Consider the following 22,021-nt stretch of genomic DNA (forward strand, 5'->3'; position numbering starts at 1 on the left):
TATATTTCCAAATCCAAGTCATTCTCTTTTGTGATTTTAAACATTTTAGCCTCTTATTTTGTATATGCATCGTCCCTCATATGTAATGTTGATTTAATAATTATATAAGATTCATGCATGATAAAAGAGATGATACATATGCTAAATGTATAAGATAATTTCTCTTCATGTTAATGGAGACCATCATGCACTCATTATATGCACTTGTTTTGGAGAATCCAAGACACTTCTAATAATATATTACTATTGCATGCTACTACTAGTAAATTCAGAGAATCCAAGACACCTTTAATAATATATACATTTTAAACTGAAAGTGGCTCGATTCCTTATTAAAAGTCAATTGATTAGGGTATAAAATTCAACATTAACCAATATCCTAAGACACTCATTACCTTAACGTTTTAATGTTTTATCAAAAATTACATTAGTTGGTATCATATAAAACCATTTAGGTAACCACCTTAAACTTTCAAATACTAGTAGATCTCTTTAACGATACCTTTTCTTTTCATGGACAGATGACTCAGACCCCTTTTATAAGCCATCCAGTCATGGAGATGGAGCCTAGATTTTGCCCAATTCAAAAAAGTAATTAAAGGCTTTTGGGCCCAACTCAATCAATCTAAAGCTCAATTTCAGCCCAAAATCAATTTTGGACACTGTTTTGCAGCAAGCCTCAGCCCAGACCAAAAAACGACGTTCTCCATCACCTCCAAGTTCCAAGGCGACCCAGACTCAGAGCTTCAATGCCTATGGGCCTATGGCTTTCTACTTCTAATATTAACACTGAATTTCAAATCTCTACAACTCAATTATAGACTATAGAGAAACAAAGCAAAAACAAATGATGGGTACCTCTGAACCAGAGGATTGCTCCTTTGTTTGGGACAAGAATTCTCAGCTCTATTTCCATGCCAGGTTTTTCTTTACTACTCAAAAACACAACCCCTTTGGGGTTTTTTTTTTTTTTTTTTTTTTGGTAGTTTCGTTAATTTAGGATACTCAAATTGTCAAAAAGATTTCATCTTTGGTTAAATCAAAGTATTTCAATTTTTATGTATCCTTAAAGTTTGTTGCTTGGTCATAAGTTGTTGCCCTTCTATTTATTTATAATGTTTTTGGGATCTTAATTTGATGCAGTAGTGGATTTTACCATGACCCAGTTGCTGGATGATACTATAGTGGTAGAGATGGGCTTTATTACAAGTTTGAGAATGGAAATTATGTGCTTATGGAGTCTGAAAAGGTAGTATTCTGATAGTTTTTGATAGAGAGGATTGTGTTATGTAATGTTCTTGATGTTAGTTTTTGTTGTTTTTTCTCAGAGTGGTGAAGATGAAATTGATCGGAACAAAGAAACTGGTTATGATAATCCCAGTCAAGATGAAACATTTAGATGTGGCAGCAATGAAAATTGCCATGCATTCCAGGGAGATGAATGTGAAGTTTACCAGTGTATAGAGACTACTCCTGATGAAAACAGGCTAGGTGAGCATGCATGCCAACTGTTGTAAAGAAATTTGTATATTATGTTGTTTCCATTTTAAAGAATGATTATTATCATGGAAACCACAATGTGATTTATTGTAGGCATTGTGACCTGACAAGACCTTGGTGATTGTACCTTAAGTTTGTGCTTTGGAGCTATTTTGAATATCAATTGGGTCAATTTATTGTAGAAGTCCATTGTAATAGCATATTGGCCAAAAAAAATTGCATTAATCTTGTAAAATCTATAGGTTCTCTTTAGTCCCATATGGTTTCCATCAGATGTTTTCAGATCACTTAGTATTCTTCAGAACTGGGTTTGAATCTCCTTCTATGCAATTTCAAATAAGTGCTTGATGATTCTGGATTAAATGCATTGAATTTGATCAATTAACTAACTGTGACTAACAGGCAACACAGAGTGCTCCAACAGTAGTGAACCTGAAAATCCACCTCCTCCATCAGAATGGTATGCTACTTTAAGCATCTCAGTTCCTATTATTCATTATCATCTCATCACATCATGATCGCTTTCCTGACTATATCTTATTTACCCTTTTAGGTTAGAAGATACACTTATTGAGCTTTATTTGTCTGGTTATTCCAAGCCAGTAGTTACTGATTCTGATCATGTGATGATGCCCTTGGAAACAGATGATGCGCTACCCGCTGAAGGTTAGTCCCAAATCCTCTTGTTTTTTTTTTATAGACTACCCTATTTGGGATAGGGCCTAAATTGGCTTGATTCATGGGATTGCAGGGACCGGTGATGCTTATGAGCTGGAAGGAGAATGGTGTCCAGAGAACCATTGTGATGTAACTAATTCAAGTGGAAATGTCTTATATTAAGGTATGGCCAGTATGATGTTGCTAATAATCAAGTGCTTGATGTCCTTTTTCATTATAATATTATTAAGATCAGGTTTATTGTTATCTCTATTAAGTGGCTTGTTCATCCAAATATTAACACCATCCACATGTATACATGTAAACCTCACCTATGTTATCCTCGCAAGTATCAGCCATTTGTCTCTCCAAGAACCAATAACCTGACATTTGCTTGAACATCAACCATTTAAATCCATATAAGATTGTTTCTAAAGTTTCTCTGTTGATTGTCAAACCATCCTAAATGGATGTTTAGATAGTTGATCTGTACAATTTTTGGGTCATTAACCTGTACAAGAAATTGGTGATCCAAAATTTTGACACATGGATTAAAACAAGCATTTGTGGATAAGGTGTGTCATGGGATAAAGAAAACTGGCGAGCACAGTATGGCCAAGTCATTAAATCTGGGGAAGAGCCAATGCCAGAATTTGAAGCTGTGGATTTATGGGACTGGGAAAAGGTTACAGGGACCAGAAAGGATGGAAAAGGTGAGGTGGTGAGGCTGGTTGGAAGATTAGTGAGAAGGTCTGTCAAGCGTCATCCATCCATGCCTTCAGGTGACGGTCTCCTAAAAACTGCCCCAATATGTGAAGTACATCTTGATCTGGTACGAGTCACGTCAGGTTTGCATTTACCTCTTTTCATTTGACAACATACACAAGCCTTCTACATTATATGCCAGGTCGTTCTTTATTGGCCTGTATTCATTTGTTTGCTGAAGCAGATGGCGAATGATAAAGATATTTCGCAGTTTGTTGAAAATAGTGTGATTTTGGACTCATGTGAAATTTCCTTCTATCAGGTCAAGTTTATAAGTTGCGGACACCAAATGCAAGATACCTGGCTTCATTGTCAACTTATGATTCTTCCAACCCAACAAAAGATTGGGGATTCCCTGAATTATCAGTAGATAGTCACTCTCTCCCATTCTCTAAATCTAGTGGAAACCATGTATCAAAAACTGCAGATGGAGTATCCACCAGCAAAGATTTGTCTACATTACCAGATAATCTTTCCGCATCTGGACAGGTAACTAGTTTATCTCAAAAGCTTGGATTTGAAGTTGATGTGCTGAAACCATACCTAATCTTATTCTAGTCAACAAACAAAGGTATATCAATAGTATCATAAGAGCATAGAAAATAGAAGCACATAACGTAATGGCAAGAGTGAGTCCTTTAATAGATTTAACAGATAAACAAGAGTTCATATAAGTAATGGCATCACATGCATGTAAAAATTTGAAGTTTTTCCATGGACATATGCAATGCTATTTGAGCATTCCCTTGAAGAAGATGGTTGGTGTGTGCAATGCTAGTTTATGGCGTCAAGTAGTAACTCATAATACCAAAAGAAGACAGTTTTGAGTATTGATAAGGGAATGGCATTGCTAAGAGCTATCAGTGATGTCTTAATGCTTTTATCAGATGCTAGATATTATGTTTATTGTTTACACTAGTGTTAGATTTTGATCCAAAGGTACCAGACCCATACTAGCTAGTTAAAAGTTTTGGATTTTTGGGTGATTAGGCATATTCTATTTGTGAGAAATGTTCTATATGTTTTAAACAAAATACATTTAGATATGATCTTCTGGATTATATGCATCCTTTTCACAATCCACCTTGTTTAACCCCTGATTTGTCCCTACTGTATCTCTAGCAGAGAATCCATGTGTATAGGGACAGAGCTGCCGAGAGAAGAACCCTGCATGGGGGTTTTGGAGTGGGCCCTGGACAAAAGAATTAAAGGTTTGATGAAGATGAACAGTCATCATCATATGCTTCTGCCAATACAGAAGAAGCTGCAGCAGAGGCCTTGAATGTGTCGTTTGGAGCTGGTAGTTATGCCAGAAAAACTTCTGGAAGGCATGGGCTGGAAGGAGGTATGTTCTCATCACAATATTAGCGTTTTTTTGTTGGAAATCTGCTTAGAAGAAAACTGTAACAAGTGATGATATTCTTGATTCTAGGCAAATAGTGTCACTTGGCTAACACCAGCACACATTATTACTGGTTTTTGACTGATGATTGGGGTTGGGGTTTGGTCTTTGATGAAGGAAGATGACTTGAATGGATGGAAATGATCCTCCAATTTGACATCTAAGACAATCTACATGCTGATTTTGTTAACTCACTCCCTATGTTGACATTTTATTTTGTAATATCTGCAGGGGGAGGGACTTGGCAGCACTACAAAGGGGATGGCGGAACCAATACAAGCAGTTGGAAATTTTGGTAACGCTGGATTGGGGTGGCCTCAGGGAATAGCAAAGCACCATTAAGATAACTGGACATATCCAGCATATACAAGTGTAGTCCCAATCGTTAAGGCTATTACAAGCGTTTAGCTCTTTTTTCTTAGCTCTCTCTCTCTCTCTCTCTCTCTCTCTCTCTCTCGTTTGTAGTGGTCCTTTGCCAAATCTGCTCATTGTTCTCAAGTCCTTTTTTAAATGATGAAATCCTACCACATTTTACGGTGGTGTGGTAGTCTATTTTAGTCTTGGTAAACAATGCATGCTTTTGTGGCATACATGCATAAACATTGCTCTCCTTTTCTAATGGGCAGGAAGAAATCTACTTAACAATGCACCGGTACCTGATTCTAATACTACATTTGTTACTAGACTTTTAAAAATGGGCAGTGAGACTTATAACTGCCAAACAGGTCAGGCAGGCGTTAGACCCATCTGTGGTTCAATCGGTCCAATTCACTGGTAAAATCCTGTATTTGGGATGAGGGAACCTAAATGTTACCTCATCCACTAACCTGGTGGTGGTGCAGATTGAAAATGAAAAGCATAAATGTCACCAAAAAGAATTACATTAATATTTGATGCACAAATCACAAATGGAGGGGAATAAATTAATTAAATCCTACAAAATTGCATTGAATAACTCAGTTGTTGGTTTCCCCATCAATCATCTCTTCATCTCTCTCTTTCTGGATAGGAGCCGAATCAGTTTTTTCCTTCATTCCCTCCTCAATTACGCTCTTTTGTTGCGCCTCATTCTTCAGCCTTTCAATCGCTTGATCTCCTTCTTCTAGCTTTTCTTGCAAGATAAGTGCCTGCAATAGAAGCACAATATTTTTTATGATCACTCATATAACAAGGTTACATTTAGATCACCTTCACCATTATTTCATTTAGTTTAAAGCATCTAAAGCCAAATCACAGATTAACCCAAAGATTCCGGCTATAATTGATTATCCTATAAATGTCAAACAAAGACAATCATATAGCATCAATCATCAACAAGAAGATATTTGACCCAGAAAATTGGTATAATACAATTATGCAATCATGATTCTGTGGGGAAACATGTCTATTTTCAGTTACTCCTGGAAATATGTTATATATAAGCATATAAACACTAACATAACAATAAACTACAAAATTTATTCCAAGTAAATTAAGAAATGAAAGAAAGATGAAAACCATTTCATTTGATCTTTCCACATCATTCGTAAGCCCCTCCATATGTTTGTGCAGTCCTGCACGCAATAGAACAAAGAGAATCAATATAGCATGAACTTTGAAAACCGTGGTATAGCAACATTGGTTTCAGCTTAATGCACAAAACGATTAAGTGTACCCTTAACAATCTCCCTTATTTTCTTTTGAACAAAAAAGCAGAAGGAACTAAATGTTTGATGCCACAGAAACTGAAAGTGAAGATTAATTGTGACGACAATTTGAGTTCTATCTGGATTGGAATTGTGGTGGGATCAAAATTCTAGCAATTTGACAAATAAAACAGAAAGAGGGATGCACCTTATTCATTAGAAATGAACATTCTATAGGTCTTTTACAAACTGAATGTCTTCTCCTCAAAAAGGATTGATTACGTTAAGATACTTGCATGAAGACTTCAATAAATAAAAAATTGTTTAGTTACTAATAAGTTATATTAATTTTGATAAGTAGAAAAGAACTCCTAAAATGTTAACTATACAGTATCTGAAAGTTAGAAAGGTATTTTCCTATGTAACCGTAAATGATTGGAGTCTTTTAATTTACTTGATACTTAGGCATCTATTATAATTGAAACCCAGCCAAGGAAATAAATATACATACAGTCAATATATACTAAGTACTAACCTTCAAATTGGCTTCTGAGTTCTGCATTTTGAGATTTCTGCAAAGCAAGTTGCATTGCTAACTCATGCATCTGACAACAGAATGTAGAGAAAAATCAAGTTAACCAAGAGTTTAGCATAAGGAAAATCAATCACTTCTGGAAACATAAGATAACATCATACTATGAACTATATTAAATTGGTTTACTTAAGTTTGTGCATAATCCTCCTTAACCATATAGAATCAGGAGTAAAAGTGTTTCTTATCGTATACCACCTATCCCCTAACCCCCCACCCCCCCAAAAAACCGCCCTTAATGCTAGCTCATGCATGAAATCATGTCTCCGTTTCTCATAGAAGAAACATAAATATAATAAGAAACCTAGAAAAAAAATTTTTCTCAAGGCCAAAATGAAAATTGATACAAACTGAGAAGTATGATGACAGGAACTATAATGCAATGCAGTTGTAGCACCTTTCCTTCGGAAGCTAGATTTCCAATCTCCTCATTTTCCTCTTGCAGAGTCCTGCATTTAGCCATCAGCATCTTACCCATCTTGCTTTGTGGAGTGAAACTGAGTGCAGAAATAGTATCCTGTTTCTCCTTCAGCTCTTTCTCCTTTTCCTCAACCAAATTCTAGCATTATGGCATCACAAGAAAACATAAACAGACTTTCTAAAAGCAAAAGACAAATACTGAGCCACTTTGGGGTGCTTTAAAGTAACAGAAAACAACAAAAGTATAACTTCAAATCAGAAATCTTATTAAAACAATTAACAACAATCACAATCAGATATGGTAGAAAATGGCATGAAATGTAAACAAAGAAATTATTACCATTTTCTTTCTAAATGCTGATACTTTGTGTGATTTCAAGTTATGGTCTCCAAAGGACTAGAAGCAACCTTGGGTTATTAATGGAACCCCTGCTTTTATCTCATTTATTGCCTCTGCTTTCTAAACTTTGCATCTGGAAACTTAGTGTACTTGAACATATAAAAAGCTCCAAATTGAAATTTTATATTTGACCTAGGAGCGGAGCATATAAATGACCTCCATCAATTTGTGAGGTGACCATGAAGAAAATTTGGTCAAAGCCTTATTATTTGTTCGGATTTAAATATGATCCCTATTCCTTTTTACACAAGTCAATACACACAGCAAATCCAGCAGTCAATTGAATGTAAAAAGACGTGGGCATTAGTCACAATGCCCTACATGAATGGATCAACAAATGACCATATCTTAGACATGAGCATTGGTCACAATGACCGTCTTCCTTTTTGCAATAAAGTCATTGCTGTTCATAACCAAAAAGAAAAGAGAAGGAGCAAGTCCATACTCAGGGGTAATAACACCCATATCTAACGGAGTTTTACAAACCTTTAAACGTGTAAACTCTTCATGAATTGCAGGATTTAGTAATAATCTCCTAGCCTGTCAAATCAACCACCATACCAATTCTGTCAGTTAATTTAAACAATTAACAAAAAAGAGAACACTTCTTTCCCAAAGAAACCAAATAATGAAACATTTATCTATGAAATTTCCAATTGATAGAGGATAAACATTTTTAGAATCAAGAAACCATGAAAGAGTAAAAGCAAGGATTATATTGATGTTATCAAAAACAATACTGTCACAGCAGTAAGGTAACCAAATAGAGGAATCAGGATGACTAATATTTTTGGAAATAATGGCAATTAGCCATTCAAGATCAAGAATGTGGATGACATTCGGAAATGTATTGTTACCACACAAAAAAAAAAGGAAAAAGAAAAAAAAATCTTGTATATTTTCATAAGACTACATATGATAAGGACAAGGCAAACAAAAATTGCCTGTGTGCAAGCCTAAGAAAACACAAATTTCTAGGTATAACTAGCACAGAATTTCCACACTAATGCCTTACCAATTCCATTAACTTTCAAAGATGCACTTAGAACATGTTATATACTTCAGAGAAACATTTTCTGAGCCTCAATAAACAAAGGAATCCAGTTCTCAGCTTGCCCATCAAGTACCATCCCACAAACCTTAAATATGGCCACCAGTTTTCAAACTGAAAAGCATGGCAAGACTGCTTTCAATGCCAGTATGAGCATCACTATAATCTTAATATATTTAGGTAAGTGCATATTTAATTTGCTATTAAATATGAGTTTCTAAAAAGTAGCAAATTATTTCTGTAGTAGGACATGCACAACCATAATAGATTTTATCAAGTTTTATGACACAGAAAGAAACTGCATTATAACATTTGAAGTTTAAAAACAGTTCATAATTAAGTTTTTTCCAGAGTACAGAGAGTCACACTAGCAAGCTAAACACATTTGAAAGTGTGGAGACATGAACAAGTTACAAGATACAATCCAAATTTTTAAGGACATGTTGCTACACAGTCCTATAACATCAAAAACGTGTCCCCTTATGGCATCTTATCCTAGTCTCCAAGCATATTAGCAAACAATTGTAAGGATAATATAACTAGCAGGGAAAACGTTATTTTCATAAGTCTGAAGGTCATTGAAAATGAACGAAAGCACTTGCTCTCTCTACAGAAAGTGGGGAAAAAAGTTAGCAGTAAATTTAACCACACTTCCAATGTTGAACTCCAGCGATTGCACCATAACTCAAAATGAGTACTCAACAAGGGATGATCTTGAGGAATTAGGCCAGGAAACTTGCCCTCACCTACCTCTACTACCTCATTAATACGTTGCTCCCTCCTCACCCCTCCCACCACCTCCTTCTTATCAGACTTACCCACCGGAAAATCCCTTGCTTTTGCCCCTGCAATTCTCAGATTCAACTCCGTTTTCTCCTCTCCTAGCTGAGTAACCTTCCCCTTGCCTGTGAATCCTAGTTGCTTTAGATTCTTTCTATGCTCTATTCTTCCGTGAACACCTTGCACAACTTCAGCAAAAGTTCTAGAATATTGAGCCTCCAAGTTATGCCTCCGCACCTGAGGAATGAACTTAGGAAGACCTTTACCACCCTCCGCATAATGAGAAGGGTTCAACAATTTTCTTAGTTCCAGACCAAAAGCCCTCCAACCATTTCTCTCTTTGCCTTCCGGAATAATAAGCGACCTTCTAGGCCCACCAGCTTTGAGCTCAGTCAGCAGCAAGAACTGACCAGAGGAGTTAGAGCTCCATTGAAGAGTAAACGCATATCCTTTTCCCGTTTCCTTTTGGTTTCATTATCGTCACACACATGCATGCACACACACGCATAAGCGCACACTCACACAGAGTGTCAAGAGAAGAGAAGAGAAATCGTTGGCTTGCTCCACCGTACTGCCATGACAGCCTCGAGGAAGGCCTACCTCACTTAAGCTAATGACCTTTGCGAAGGTCGGTGGAGATCGGCCAAATCCCAAGAGAGGGAAGAGTCACTCAATTAGTGAAGATTAGCCAAGTTAGATCGGCTTTCACCAACCATCGCCACCTATTCACTCATGCTCATCCTCCTGCCACTGCTAAGTGCATGCAATTAGGATTGGGTCAAATCGACTTCCATTTTTTTTTCCATGTTCTTGATTTTTGGTTGTTCTGATTTTAGTTTTGCAGTTCTAATTAAATTGGTTTTATGAGATGATAGAATAATTATTTCTTTTGTTCAGTTGTTTGATTTTGTTGGCTTGTTTTCTCACATGTGCTGGAATTTAAGAAGAAATCAAGAAGAAACCAAGAGGCAAAGGGCCTCATTTCCTTTGTTTTTTGAGAAGAATTGGAGAGTGTGTGAGACCAAAAAGAAAACAAAGAAGAAAGAGAAAGAACTATTATAATATTCAAATGCTGGAATTTTTTAATAAAAGAAATTCAATTGCTAATCTTCAGTAACCCTTCAGGCCCGCTTGGAAAGATACTATTCATGAGCAAAAAACTTTTTGGCGTTTAGAGAAACTATTGGATCAGTGTTTTATGGTTTCACTCTCTACAATAGAGAGTATATTGTGTTTAGCTAGACTGTTAGAGATGCTCAACACATTTCTACCTTTATTGTTGAGCTTATTATTATTTTTTTCCTCCAGATTTTAGATCAAATGGGTTTGTATTGGACATATTTCTTGTGTGTTTAAAAAGACCTAAATATTATTATGATGACCAAATTTAAGCTTATTTTAGTTGGGTTTTAAAAAATTAGGGTTCGGGTGGTCAAATTTTTATTTTTAGGCAGGTAAAAAAAAAAAGCAAAAAATTATATATAAAGTTTTTTTTTTTTTTGGGCAACTTCGAGGATTCATTGTAATGATTAATGAACGTGGCGCTGGCCCTGCATAAATAATCAAAATCTATAAAAAAAAATTAAAAAAAAAACTAAAACAAAAACAAATAAGAAGTGAGTGCTAGTTAGTTTGGCTAACTTAATAAAAGTAATTCTATTGCTGTTATCAAATACTTTGTTTGCTTTTTGATTGCAAAGTGGTCCACCAAACTTCTCACATGTTTATCTCATCCTTCCATCCGATTGATAAGGCTAAGATATTCTTCGTCATCAATTATAGGCAAAGAAATCAATAGGACTCTGATTATCATCGATATGACAATATCTTATTTGCTAGTAAATCTCCAACTTATATTAAATCTCAAGCATAGTATTGTTCCACTTAAATGGGTTAAGAATTATTTTCTTTTCTTTTTTTTTTAAATCTCAATATTTAATTTATTTCTTTTAAAACTGGAAAATTTAATTTAGAACAAAGTTTGGCTACAATTGGTGAAGATGAAGAATAATTTTTTTCCTAGTAATTGTAAAAAAGAATAACAGTGATAACTGATTTAAGTCAATAATGTAAATGCTAGGGCATTGGGGTGTTTTCGATATGAAATTCTTTGTGATCTAAGAAATTGTATATTTCATAATTGATTTTTCTTATACAATTAAATACTTATGATTCGGTTGAACTGAGATAATTCAAGAACGCATGATAACCTAGATTAATAATGCGGTTAGAAAAGATTTTAGAAAAACCCATTCACTTTAAAACCTGATTTCTATTTGAAACTATTAGAAATTCATCTAAATAATAAGAAAAACATGATTGAACTTATTGAAAGCATGGAATAACTAATACATCAAAAGAAATCTAATTGAACAATCAAATATGTTGTTGATAAAATCCTAGAAAGAATCACATTGAATATTCATACCATATAAAAGAAACATAACCCCTAGCCCTAACAAAGAGTTTAGGCTACCATTAGAGAAAGGAAAATACAAGGTTTCCTCTGCCAAATTCGTTCTAGACAACCTCCCTTCAAAACCCTAATGTCAAAGTGTCCAAAGAAAATAAAACTTTTACTATTTTTGATTTTCGTCCGTATTTACAACAGTAACTTGTGAGTTAATTTCGGTCTCAAAAATTGTGAATTATGAAAAACACAAAACTGGAAAGTTGTAGATATTTAAGTCATGGTTCCAATCCATTTGGCCTTGTGCCAATTGGATTTTTGAGGAGAGTGATACACCCAAAATACTGATCAGTGCTCAAATCTGATTTTTCCTTTTCAGATTCTACCTCTTTGATTTCTTTCCTTATTTGAAACTTTCAAACATGGTAGATGACCCAAGCACTCTAGTTGCACCTCCTTAGACATTTAAACTTGGTCCTTTAGCTCCACTTTAATTCTAGTTTGGCCTCTATTCTCTCACAAACTTCTGTAAACTCATCTTTTTCACATGATTTCCAGAAAGTAGAAAATTACATGCAATAAATGACATTTTATTCAAGAAATTATGTAAAGATAAATAATAGGGACTAATGCAAATCATGACTTAATTATACAAATTAAGTATAGTAATAAGGAGATAACGCCCACATAAATATTTAACAAGTATACATTTTAAGGCGTTATCACACCCCCAACTTAAATCTTGCTAGTCCCTAGCAATCCACAAAGAACCCATGTCTACTGAAAGTGAAAAATTAAAACTAAAATACAAGCCAATTTCGTAGGCTACACAACTGCACTTCCCATGTGCAGCAAGTCTTTGAACCCCTAGGTCACCCTAGTGGACGAGTTTACTCTCGTGAGGGTTTGCAATGACTCTACCCACAAAAGTCAAAGGTTTCTTGAAAATTCTTGCAACAAATGTTAGTCTGCTTTATTATTATATCATACAAATGAACTTTCAATATTTGAGTTAGGATACTATTCATCATATTAAAGAGTTTTCACTAGCTTCACTTTTGGAGTGTGTGTGTGTGTGCGCGCGCATAGCCCATCCAATCAAACCAGCTTTTCCAAACATGCATAGACCAAGAATAATCTATATTAGAGCCTCTACTCCAAAACCTCTCTTAAGTCATCAACACTCTGAAAGAACACACATAGAAGTAATGGCTTTTTTGTTCTCCCTTCAAATCATATGTGAACAAAAAGGAAAGAAGAAGTTTTAAGAATATCACATGTGTATACAAAAACAGCCGCTAAAACAACGAAAAAAGATCTCTTAGAAAGGATGTTGAATTCTTGGAAACATGAGGTTAATACCATTCTCATCCTTGGTTTTTATCCCAAACGCATACCAGCCATGCACCTTTAGGATCAAGTAGGACTTTAAGCTCAGTGGTAGTATAATCTTATGGCTAGGTAAAGGCAAATTGCTCTCTTTGAAATATGAGATATATGAATTAAATGCAGAAAATTCAAGACAAACCCAACTCATAGCAGTAACAACCAACTTGAATCAAAATTACCTTTACTCAACCATATAACCCTTTTGAAATAAATGAAAGATGTGTAAGACACTAATGATTTATTGATTGATTATGTATGTCTTCCCTTTCTATTTCTTGTTTTTTTTTCTTTTTTTTCTTTTCATTTTTTTTTTTTTGGAAGAAAAGAGAGACAACGGTGGTATCTAAATGCTTCAATAGCTCAAAACTTGAACCCCCAAGAGAACACCCACAAATAAAAATGTTTTTTGGTATTGTGGAAATATTTCTCATGGCTCAAATGATAATGACAATGGTTAATGTCAAGGTAGGCTGAATATTTGTTTAGCTAGTGACAAAAGATTGATGGCCTTAGGCTCTCATCTCCTAAAATTCCACATAAACCAGCATGCCTAAGGACAAAAATAAGTAGGATCATGGTATATCTCCCCATAATGTTTCCAGCAGTCAGCCAAAAAAATATAAAGATCTTTTACAAAAATTGAAGCATATGAGAGAAATTTAAGAGTTCAAACAAAGATATACTCTCACAAAGAAAAGTAAGGCTCAAGAACTCTCTATATGGGTTGAGTTTCAGCTTATATCTAGCTTGTTCATGATCCATGCATATCCAACATCTTACTGTCCGCTAACCCGGCTATTGTACTCAAAAGTTCCAATTGTGTTTTTCATGAAAGGGCCTTAATGAAGCAAATAGTATAACCAACTCAGAATTATTCATTTCGTCACATGATATAAAAATAAAGCTTATAACTCTTCTGCATTCAAATCCAAGGTTTTTTTTTTTTTTTTTTTTTTTTTTTTTTTTTAGAATTGAAAAGTTGCAACCAAAAAGAAAGAAAAAAAAAATCATGCAAGGTTAGCAAAAAGTTTAAACCTCTCCCCCCAACTAAAATATTGCATTTTCCTCAATGTATCAAAGCCAAAATAAATTCAAGTATAAAGCGAAGAAGTTACCTTAAGCATTTAAATTGTTTTTTTGAAATTTCTTTCATACCTACAAATGTTAGCTCACAAAAAAAATAACAAAAAAAAAAAAAAGGCAAAAAGGAAACGGAAACAAAAAGAAAAGAAAATTAAAACAAATATGGTACAACTTCATAAGGCTCTATGAGAGTTTACTTTGCATCCCAATAGGCGGGGATCTCAAGTGACATAGTCTCCTCCTCTAGTATAACTCCCCCTAAGTATGGTTTTAACCTTTATTCATTTACTTTCAATATCCTACCATCCCTATGATCCTCAACTGCTACAGCTCCATGTTTAAACACTTTCCTTACAATGAAAGGGTCATCCCACCTAGGTTTTAGCTTACCTGGACCCAAATATGCATATTTAAGACCACCGGGCATTGACTTAAGCTTTAGTTGTGGTGTCCCTTCACTTAAATGCACGAGCTTTTTTTCATTCCCTGGTAGCTCCTTAAAGCAAGGCTTCCATCCTTCATTAACTGCATATGGACCCAAATATGCATATTTAAGACCACCGGGCATTGACTTAAGCTCTAGCTATGGTGTCTCTTCACTTAAATGCACAAGCTTTTTTTCATTCTTTGGTAGCTCCTCAAAGCAAGGCTTCCATCCTTCATTAACTGCCATCATCCATTATTCTTCCAAAACCTATGAGGAATCCAACAAAGAAAAATTTTCAGATACATGAATATCACGTTCTAAATCATGAGAACCAACAAAATTATTAAGAAGAGTTTCAAGAGGATCAGAAAAACAATTCTTATTAAACTCTTCTTGAACCACCTCCCCAATGAGGTTCACATAAGCACAATCATCATCCTCATGTGGTTGTTTAGCTACATGAAATATGTTTAGCTCCAAAGTCATGGAACCAAAAGTGAGTTGCATACTTCCATTCCTGCAATTAATTAAAACATTAGCTATGGCAAGAAAATGTCTACCCAAAATAATAGGGGTATGAACACTAAAATGTAAAACAGGTTAGTAATCTAGAACAATAAAATCAATTGGATAATAAAATTGTTCAATTTTCACCAATACATCCTCAGCAATCCCTCTCGGCTCCCTTACAAAGCAGTCAGCCAACTATAAAGTTACTGAAGTAGGGTTTAACTCGCCAAGTCCAAGTTTTTGATACACACTGAAAGGGATCAAATTAACACTTACCCCAAGATCTAGCAATGCATGCTCCATGATGTAATCTCCAATAGTACAAGAGATTGTAGGACAACCTAGATCTTTATACTTTGGTGGGGTCATATGTTGGATAATTGCACTTACCTATTCTATTAGGAATGCGGTCTTCTTCACATGATGCTTTCTCTTGATGGTGCATAGATCCTTAATTACCTTGGAATATGCAGGCACTTGCTTGATAATATGTAATAATGACAAATTTATCTTAACTTGATGCAAATGCTCTAATATCTCAAATGTGGTGTCCAATTTCCTAGGTAATTTTAAGGCTTGTGGAAATGGTGGAGGGATTGGGCATTGTTCAATGTCATCAAACCCAAGTGACTCAGTTTTATCCTTCTCTTTTTCAATTGGGATCTCCTTAGATTTCTTAGTTATTAAAGGAGAACTTTTATCAATCTCTCTACCACTCCTCAAAATGGTCACAACTTTTACTTCCTCATGTTTATTCTTAGAACCAATTTTCAGATTTTGATTAATGGGATTGGGTTGAGTTTGGGGAGAAAGCTTCCCTCTCTCTATCCCACTCAATGAATTTGTAAGCCTAGTTATATGACTCTTGATCTCTCTTACCTCTTCATCTGGCCTAGTGAGCATGGATTCAAACTTTTGATTTTGCTCACTTTGCCTTTGAATGAAAGTACTAAGTGCATCCTCCAAGGAAGGTCTAGATGATGATGATGATGATGATGCATGTGGTGAATTAAAATTCCTTGGAGCAGGAGGAATCAACACATTGTCACTCTTATAACTCAAATACGGATGGTTTCGCATATTTGTGTTATAATTGTTAGAATATGGAGAATTATTTGGCCAATATGAATTAAATGCTTGTACTTGTTCTTCTGACACATTCAAGAATGATGAAAGTGATGCACATTCATTTGTAGCATGATTTATCTCATGACAAATTTTACATACATCCAATGGGTCCTTTCTAAAGGTAGCACTAACACTCTTACTTCCTTTCATTTTGAGTGCCTTAATTTCTTTAGTTAACATGCTGATTTTTGCACTCATGTTATCATCTTCCCTCAACTTGAAAACACTTCCACTAGAAGTGGTAGTATTAGTTCTAGTCCTATCAGTGGAGTCCATAGGGTTAGGTCCAGTCTATGTGTTAGAGTTTTCAGCTATCTCATCGAGATAATCCATTGCATCTTCAAGTTCCTTTTGTAAAAAGTCCCCTCCGCATGAGAGTTGAACAAATTGTCGGTCCCTAGGTGTAAGTCCTTCATAAAAATAGCTAACCAACCTCCAATCTTCATACCCATGAGTTGGGTAGAAATTGAAAAGATCTTTGTACCTTTCCCAAGCTTGGTATAAGGTCTCATTCTCTCCTTGGACAAAACTAGCTATCCTTCTTTTACTCACTGGACTTTGTGGGAAGGAAAATGTTTCTTAAAAAACTCTTGGGTCATCTCCTCCCAATTACCTATAGACTTAGGTTTCAAGGTGTAAAGTCAACTTCTTGCCTTATCCTTAAGAGAAAAAGGAAAGAAGTGTAACTTAGCAGTCTCAATAACATTTTGTGCATAGAAACTACTAATTACCTCTTCAAAAGCTCTAACATGGACATAAGGATTTTCATTTTCTTGTCCCCTAAAGTCAGGAAGTATTGCTAATAAATCTTATTTCAGTTCTACATGTGATGCATTAGGTGGAAACATGATGCATGAAGGAGCATAATTTTGTGTGGGATGCAACAATTCATACATAGTTCTTCTGTTCTCATCATGATTATTATGTGTTTCGTCACCCATGATTGATGAAGAAGGTGAAGGGAAAGGTGTGTCAAAAAGGTTACCAAAGTAAGTTTCAAAATTTTCTAATCTGCCTCTCTTGTTTCTAACCCAAATGCTCATGCAACAATGAATGCACAATAAAAGAAAATAAAAACAAACAGAAAAATAAAAACAAAATAAGGGAAAAATAGAATGAAGTTACCAATGGAAGAATTTCCACCAGTTATGCTTTGCTCCAAAAAGATTGCCTCTGAGTATTCCCACCTGTCACACAGGTGACCCAGGTTCGATCCCCAGCAGTGGTGCCAAAATTGCTCGCTCACTCCCAAGTGTAGGAGATCATAGCAATATAATTCTCGGAGTACCGAGGTTGAACCACAAGGAGCGGGGTAAATTCAAAGACAATGTAATTAAAAAAAAAAACTTTTGGAGAAAATGAAGAATTATTTTTGCTTGGTAATTGTAAATAGGAATAACAGTGATAACTGATTTAAGTCAATAATGTAAATACTAGGGCATCGAGATGTTTCCCTATATCGATATGAAATTCTTTATGATCTAAGAAATTATATATTTCATAATTGATTTTTCTTATACAATTAAATACTTATGATTCGGTTAAACTAATACAATTCAAGAATGCATGATAATCTAGATTAATAATGTGGTTAGAAAAGTTTTCAGAAAAAACTCATTCACTGTAAAGCCTGATTTCTATTTGAAACTATTAGAAATTCATCTAAACAATAAGAAAAACACGATTGAACTTATTGAAAGTATGAAAGAACTAATACATCAAAAGAAATCTAATTGAACAATCAAATATGTTGTTGATAAAATCCTAGAAAGAATCACATTGAATATTCATACCGTATAGAAGAAACATAACCCCTGGCCCTAGCAAAGAGTTTACGCTGCCATTAGAGAAAGGAAAATACAAGGTTTTCTCTGCCAAATTCTTTCTAGACAACCTCCCTTCAAAACCCTAACGTTAAAGTGTCCAAAGAAAATAAAACTTTTACTATTTTGATTTTCGTCTAGATTTATAGCAGTAATTTGTGAGTTAATTTCAGCCTTCAAAAATTGTGAATTTCGAAAAACTCAAAACTGAAAAGTTGTAGATATTTAAGTCACGATTCCAACCCATTTGGCCTTGTGTCAATTGGAGTTTTGAGGAGAGATATATGCCCAAAATACTGATCAGTGCTCAAATCTGATTTTTCCTTTTCAGATTCTACCTCTTTGATTTCTTTCCTTATTTGAAGCTTCCAAACATGGTAAACGACCCAAGTACTCTAGCTGCACCTCCTTAGACATTTAAGCATGGCCCTTTAGCTTTTCTCACAAAAAAAAAAAAAAAAAAGCATGGCCCTTTAGCTCCACTTTAAGTCTAGTTTGGCTTTCATTCTCTCACAAACTCCTGTATACCCATTTTTTTTTAACATGATTACCTGAAAGTAAAGAATTACACGCAATGAATGACATCTTATTCAAGAAATTATGTAAAGATAAATAATAGGGATTAATGCAAATCATGGCTTAATTATACAAATTAAGTATAGTAACAAGGAGATAACGCCCACATAAATATATAACAAGTATACATTTTAAAGGGGTATACAAACGCTATTGCAAAGATAACGCTATTGCAGCAAATAACACCCACCTCATAGACATCATTAAAGTGAAGTATTATGATCATAAGCTTTCTTATTATAAGGTATGGGATGCGAAACAAAAAGCTATTGCAAAGATATTCAGGGACTGAGAAGAGTCTTACCAAATGTTGAGAAAGTTGTTGTTGGCATACTTGGATCAAGATCCGGGCACCCAGTACTTCTATCACACCATACCCAAGAGCGTGTTTGGTGATACTTTATTGCGCTATGTATTTTGGGCTTTTGCTCCATGTATTGATGGATTCAGACATTGTAAGCTAGCAATCAATATTGATGGGACCCATTTGTAAGGTAAATATTGAGGAGTGTTGTTAAGTTCAATGGCAATCGATGCCAACAACAAGGTTTTTCCTCTTGCCTTTGCCGTTGTGAACAAAGAGTCAGGGCCTAGTTAGGGGGGTTTTAAAAATGTCTCAGGGTTTCATTGTGGGATGTGATAACAAATAAGGACATTTGCATAATTTCTTACTGATATGTGGGTATTCAAAATGCAATTGCAACCTAGCCCAAAGATGATGATGGATGAATACGAGTATTTCATAGATATTGCCTTCAACATGTTGATAGCAACTTCAACATGCATTTTTAAGACCCCAATTTAAAGTCATTGGCCTTGAAAGCGAGGTATGCTACTCTGGAAGCTAAATTTGAGTTGTATATGCAATCTATCAAGGAAGCCGAGATTCAGACCCTTAGGAAGAAAGTGACAATCAGAATGAAGAAAGGCGACCCCGAACCCTATACGCCATACACATATCTAATGAAAGAGGATCTAGACATGTGGACCCAGCTACATAATGGTGGATACCATTATAGGGCTATGATAACCAATATCTCAGAGTACTTTAATGGAGTACTCAAAGGTGCCCATAGCCTACCCATTGCTACAATGGTTGAGTTCATTTGGAGCAAACTTGTCGCATATTTTCATGATCGACACAAAGAAATTACTCATGATCTCTCCGTGGGCAAGGTGTGGAGTAAATACGCCTTGTCAATCTATGCCGCAAATCTGCAAAGATCTGCAGGACACCAAGTAAGGGAATTTAATCATAAGTATGGTATATATCAAGTAATTACCCCATACGACATCTATAGCACTGGAGGGAGACACCATAGTCATGAAATAAACATATTGGCCAGAACATGTGGTTGTGGAAAGTGGCAAAATTGAAAGATCCCTTGTTCACACGCAATTAAAGTTCTTTTGTTCCTAATGTAAGATCCGACTAACTATATTAACCCATGTTATAGTTTGGACAACGTCATTAGCACCTACTCACATCCATTTGTGGTGCCGAAATCAGAGTCATTGTGAAGGGATGTGAATAGTCCAAAGTAGGTGCCCAAATCTGTTGGGCCAAAAGTCAACCTATGAAGTCTAGGCTACGGAATGAGATGGATAGGGTCCGGCAAGAACCGGGAAGCCAAAGGCAAGATTCTAACTTGAGGGAGATTCAACAGAAGCAGAGCTGTGGACTATGTCATCAACAAGGGCATAACTATAGAAGATGTCTAATTTCCCGTAGGGCTTCAACAAGCAGTAATGATCCAAACTAGGTAAGTGATGCTTTTATATAAAATGCCAGGATTGTATCAATTAGCCAAGTTGCGTAGATTAGTACCTTTGTTTTGGCTTTTGGTATCTAACAACAATATTTCAATTTTTGTCAGGCATGCAAATACTCGATTTTGGAATGGCATTGTAGATGTAAATTGTGGTTCTCTTTATTGTGTATTCGGACTTACTACTACGTTGTATTGGTACAATTATTATTTTGTTTATCGCTGAATGCACTTGTAATCGAATTATTCTATATCCAATGTACCTATTTCTAGATTGTGCATCTTTGTCACTGCAGGAAAAACAATTCATGGTTTTAGTCTTGAACTCTATTTATCTCTCTTAGTATAGCTTCTTAGTTTCCCTTTGTGGAAAAAAAAAAAACGTTGCTTTTGCTAGGTTAAACTAGTTTTTTGCATGTAGAAAAGGCTATTTCTCTTGTTGTGCTGTGTTTGCTCTGTTTCTGCATGTAATTAGGGTGTTTTTGCTTGTTTGCACAGCTGGGTGTTACTCTATTTCTATGTTTGGTTTTTCTGCATGATTGAAAACAAATAAATAAATAAAAATAAAAAACCTAGTGAAACTTGAGTTTGTAGGCCTCGAGTTACTCTGTTTTTCTACCCAGTGAAACTCGAGTATGTAGGCTTCAAGTTACTTTGTTTTTCTTCTGGGCTCTTTGCCTGAAAACGAATTGTGGAAACTCGAGTACTAAACATACAACTCGAGTTTGTAGGGCTCGAGTTCTAAAAGAACAGAACTCAATTTTTTTTTTTTTTTTTTTTTTTTTTTTGATCCTGGCATAATCAGACCCTTAACTGTGATAAACCTGCTGATATTCTCTTAGGTTGCCAATGAACCATGAATTCACTCACTACCATGAAATAGATGATGATTGTGTCAACAAGAAAATTACTAACGAAGAAATCAATAAATTTAAATCAATCATGCATTAAAAAACATTATGCTATTATAGTTCAAAATAATTACCACTTTGCAAAATATCAAATAATAGCGACAAGAACAAAACAAACACCAGCAAGTAACATTAATAAACTCTCAAAGAAATACACTTTAGAAAATACATTATAGCTATACTTTTTTATTTTTTAAATCCAAATTATAGTTATTATACTCAACTTTGTGCCAAACACCAAAAAAAAAAAGCTTTGGAAATGCAACAAAGGTTTATTTATTTTTGGTACATTAGGTGAGTTTTCATTTATTTTTTATTTTTTTAGAAAACTTTAATTTTGGATTTATACTTTTTAAGTATATATGTAGTTTTATAAACTTATAGTAAGAAAACAAATAAAATATCAGCATAAAACGAATCTATAAAAGCATACAAAAATCAAGTGATAAGTTTTTTTCTATAACTCCAAACCAAAGTCTTTTGCAGAATCGGTGGGTAAAAATAGTTTCAGGGGCATAGGTGAAATGATATATTTGCTTTAGGTGACATAAAACCAGAGAGAAGTAAAAATGGCATAGAATTAATTTCGGGAGGGGAATAAATAATAATACATAGAAATAGAGAGTAAACAAACACAAAAGACAAGAAAGCAGTTTCCTTACTTTCCTGAAAAAAAAAAAATAAAGACAAGTAAACAAAGTTTTTGCTACTCTGCCAGAAATGGAGATGGACTGAAAAAAAAATACTTTCACAAATTCAGATCTAAGCAACTCATCCTGAAGCCAAATGCTTCCAACACAAAA

At 34.9% G+C, this 22,021-nt stretch overlaps 2 protein-coding genes across 6 annotated transcripts; one reads left to right on the forward strand and one right to left on the reverse strand.

The window, feature by feature from the left end:
• The first annotated feature begins 771 nt into the window (after positions 1-771).
• Positions 772-4,881, forward strand: LOC126727080 (uncharacterized). 4 transcript variants are annotated; one of them, XM_050432575.1, is made up of 9 exons: positions 772-921; positions 1,144-1,249; positions 1,329-1,491; positions 1,903-1,960; positions 2,054-2,166; positions 2,252-3,005; positions 3,185-3,411; positions 4,048-4,267; positions 4,556-4,881. In XM_050432575.1, exons 2-6 carry the CDS (start codon positions 1,235-1,237, stop codon positions 2,338-2,340), a joined length of 438 nt encoding a protein of 145 aa, XP_050288532.1. In that variant the 5' UTR covers positions 772-921; positions 1,144-1,234; the 3' UTR covers positions 2,341-3,005; positions 3,185-3,411; positions 4,048-4,267; positions 4,556-4,881. The 4 variants fall into 4 exon arrangements, with proteins under 4 accessions (XP_050288532.1, XP_050288541.1, XP_050288512.1 ...); XM_050432584.1 differs by having other exon boundaries at positions 2,252-2,989; XM_050432555.1 differs by lacking the exons at positions 772-921; positions 1,144-1,249; positions 1,329-1,491; positions 1,903-1,960; positions 2,054-2,166 and having other exon boundaries at positions 2,348-3,005; positions 4,045-4,267.
• Positions 4,748-7,980, reverse strand: LOC126727097 (FKBP12-interacting protein of 37 kDa-like). 2 transcript variants are annotated; one of them, XM_050432602.1, is made up of 5 exons: positions 7,848-7,980; positions 6,939-7,100; positions 6,485-6,554; positions 5,822-5,877; positions 4,748-5,451 (listed from the first exon to the last, which is right to left on the reverse strand). In XM_050432602.1, exons 2-5 carry the CDS (start codon positions 7,017-7,019, stop codon positions 5,281-5,283), a joined length of 378 nt encoding a protein of 125 aa, XP_050288559.1. In that variant the 5' UTR covers positions 7,020-7,100; positions 7,848-7,980; the 3' UTR covers positions 4,748-5,280. The 2 variants fall into 2 exon arrangements, with proteins under 2 accessions (XP_050288559.1, XP_050288551.1); XM_050432594.1 differs by lacking the exon at positions 7,848-7,980 and adding an exon at positions 7,302-7,408.
• Between the last annotated feature and the right edge of the window lie 14,041 nt (positions 7,981-22,021).

The sequence above is a fragment of the Quercus robur genome, chromosome 1 (genome assembly GCF_932294415.1).
Source record: "Quercus robur chromosome 1, dhQueRobu3.1, whole genome shotgun sequence".
NCBI classification, from domain to species: domain Eukaryota; kingdom Viridiplantae; phylum Streptophyta; class Magnoliopsida; order Fagales; family Fagaceae; genus Quercus; species Quercus robur.

What these genes read in the sequence shown, in the direction of transcription:
- LOC126727080 (XM_050432555.1), top strand. Translation starts at nt 2,801, where the DNA reads ATGCCAGAATTTGAAGCTGTGGATTTATGGGACTGGGAAAAGGTTACA. An exon ending in TCTGGTACGAGTCACGTCAG is followed by an intron (nt 3,006 to 3,184) that starts GTTTGCATTTAC and finishes TCCTTCTATCAG; the next exon opens with GTCAAGTTTATAAGTTGCGG. An exon ending in ATCTTTCCGCATCTGGACAG is followed by an intron (nt 3,412 to 4,044) that starts GTAACTAGTTTA and finishes CTGTATCTCTAG; the next exon opens with CAGAGAATCCATGTGTATAG.
- LOC126727097 (XM_050432594.1), bottom strand. An exon ending in ATCTAGCTTCCGAAGGAAAG is followed by an intron (nt 6,555 to 6,938) that starts GTGCTACAACTG and finishes TTCTGTTGTCAG; the next exon opens with ATGCATGAGTTAGCAATGCA. An exon ending in TGGAAAGATCAAATGAAATG is followed by an intron (nt 5,452 to 5,821) that starts GTTTTCATCTTT and finishes CTTCTATTGCAG; the next exon opens with GCACTTATCTTGCAAGAAAA.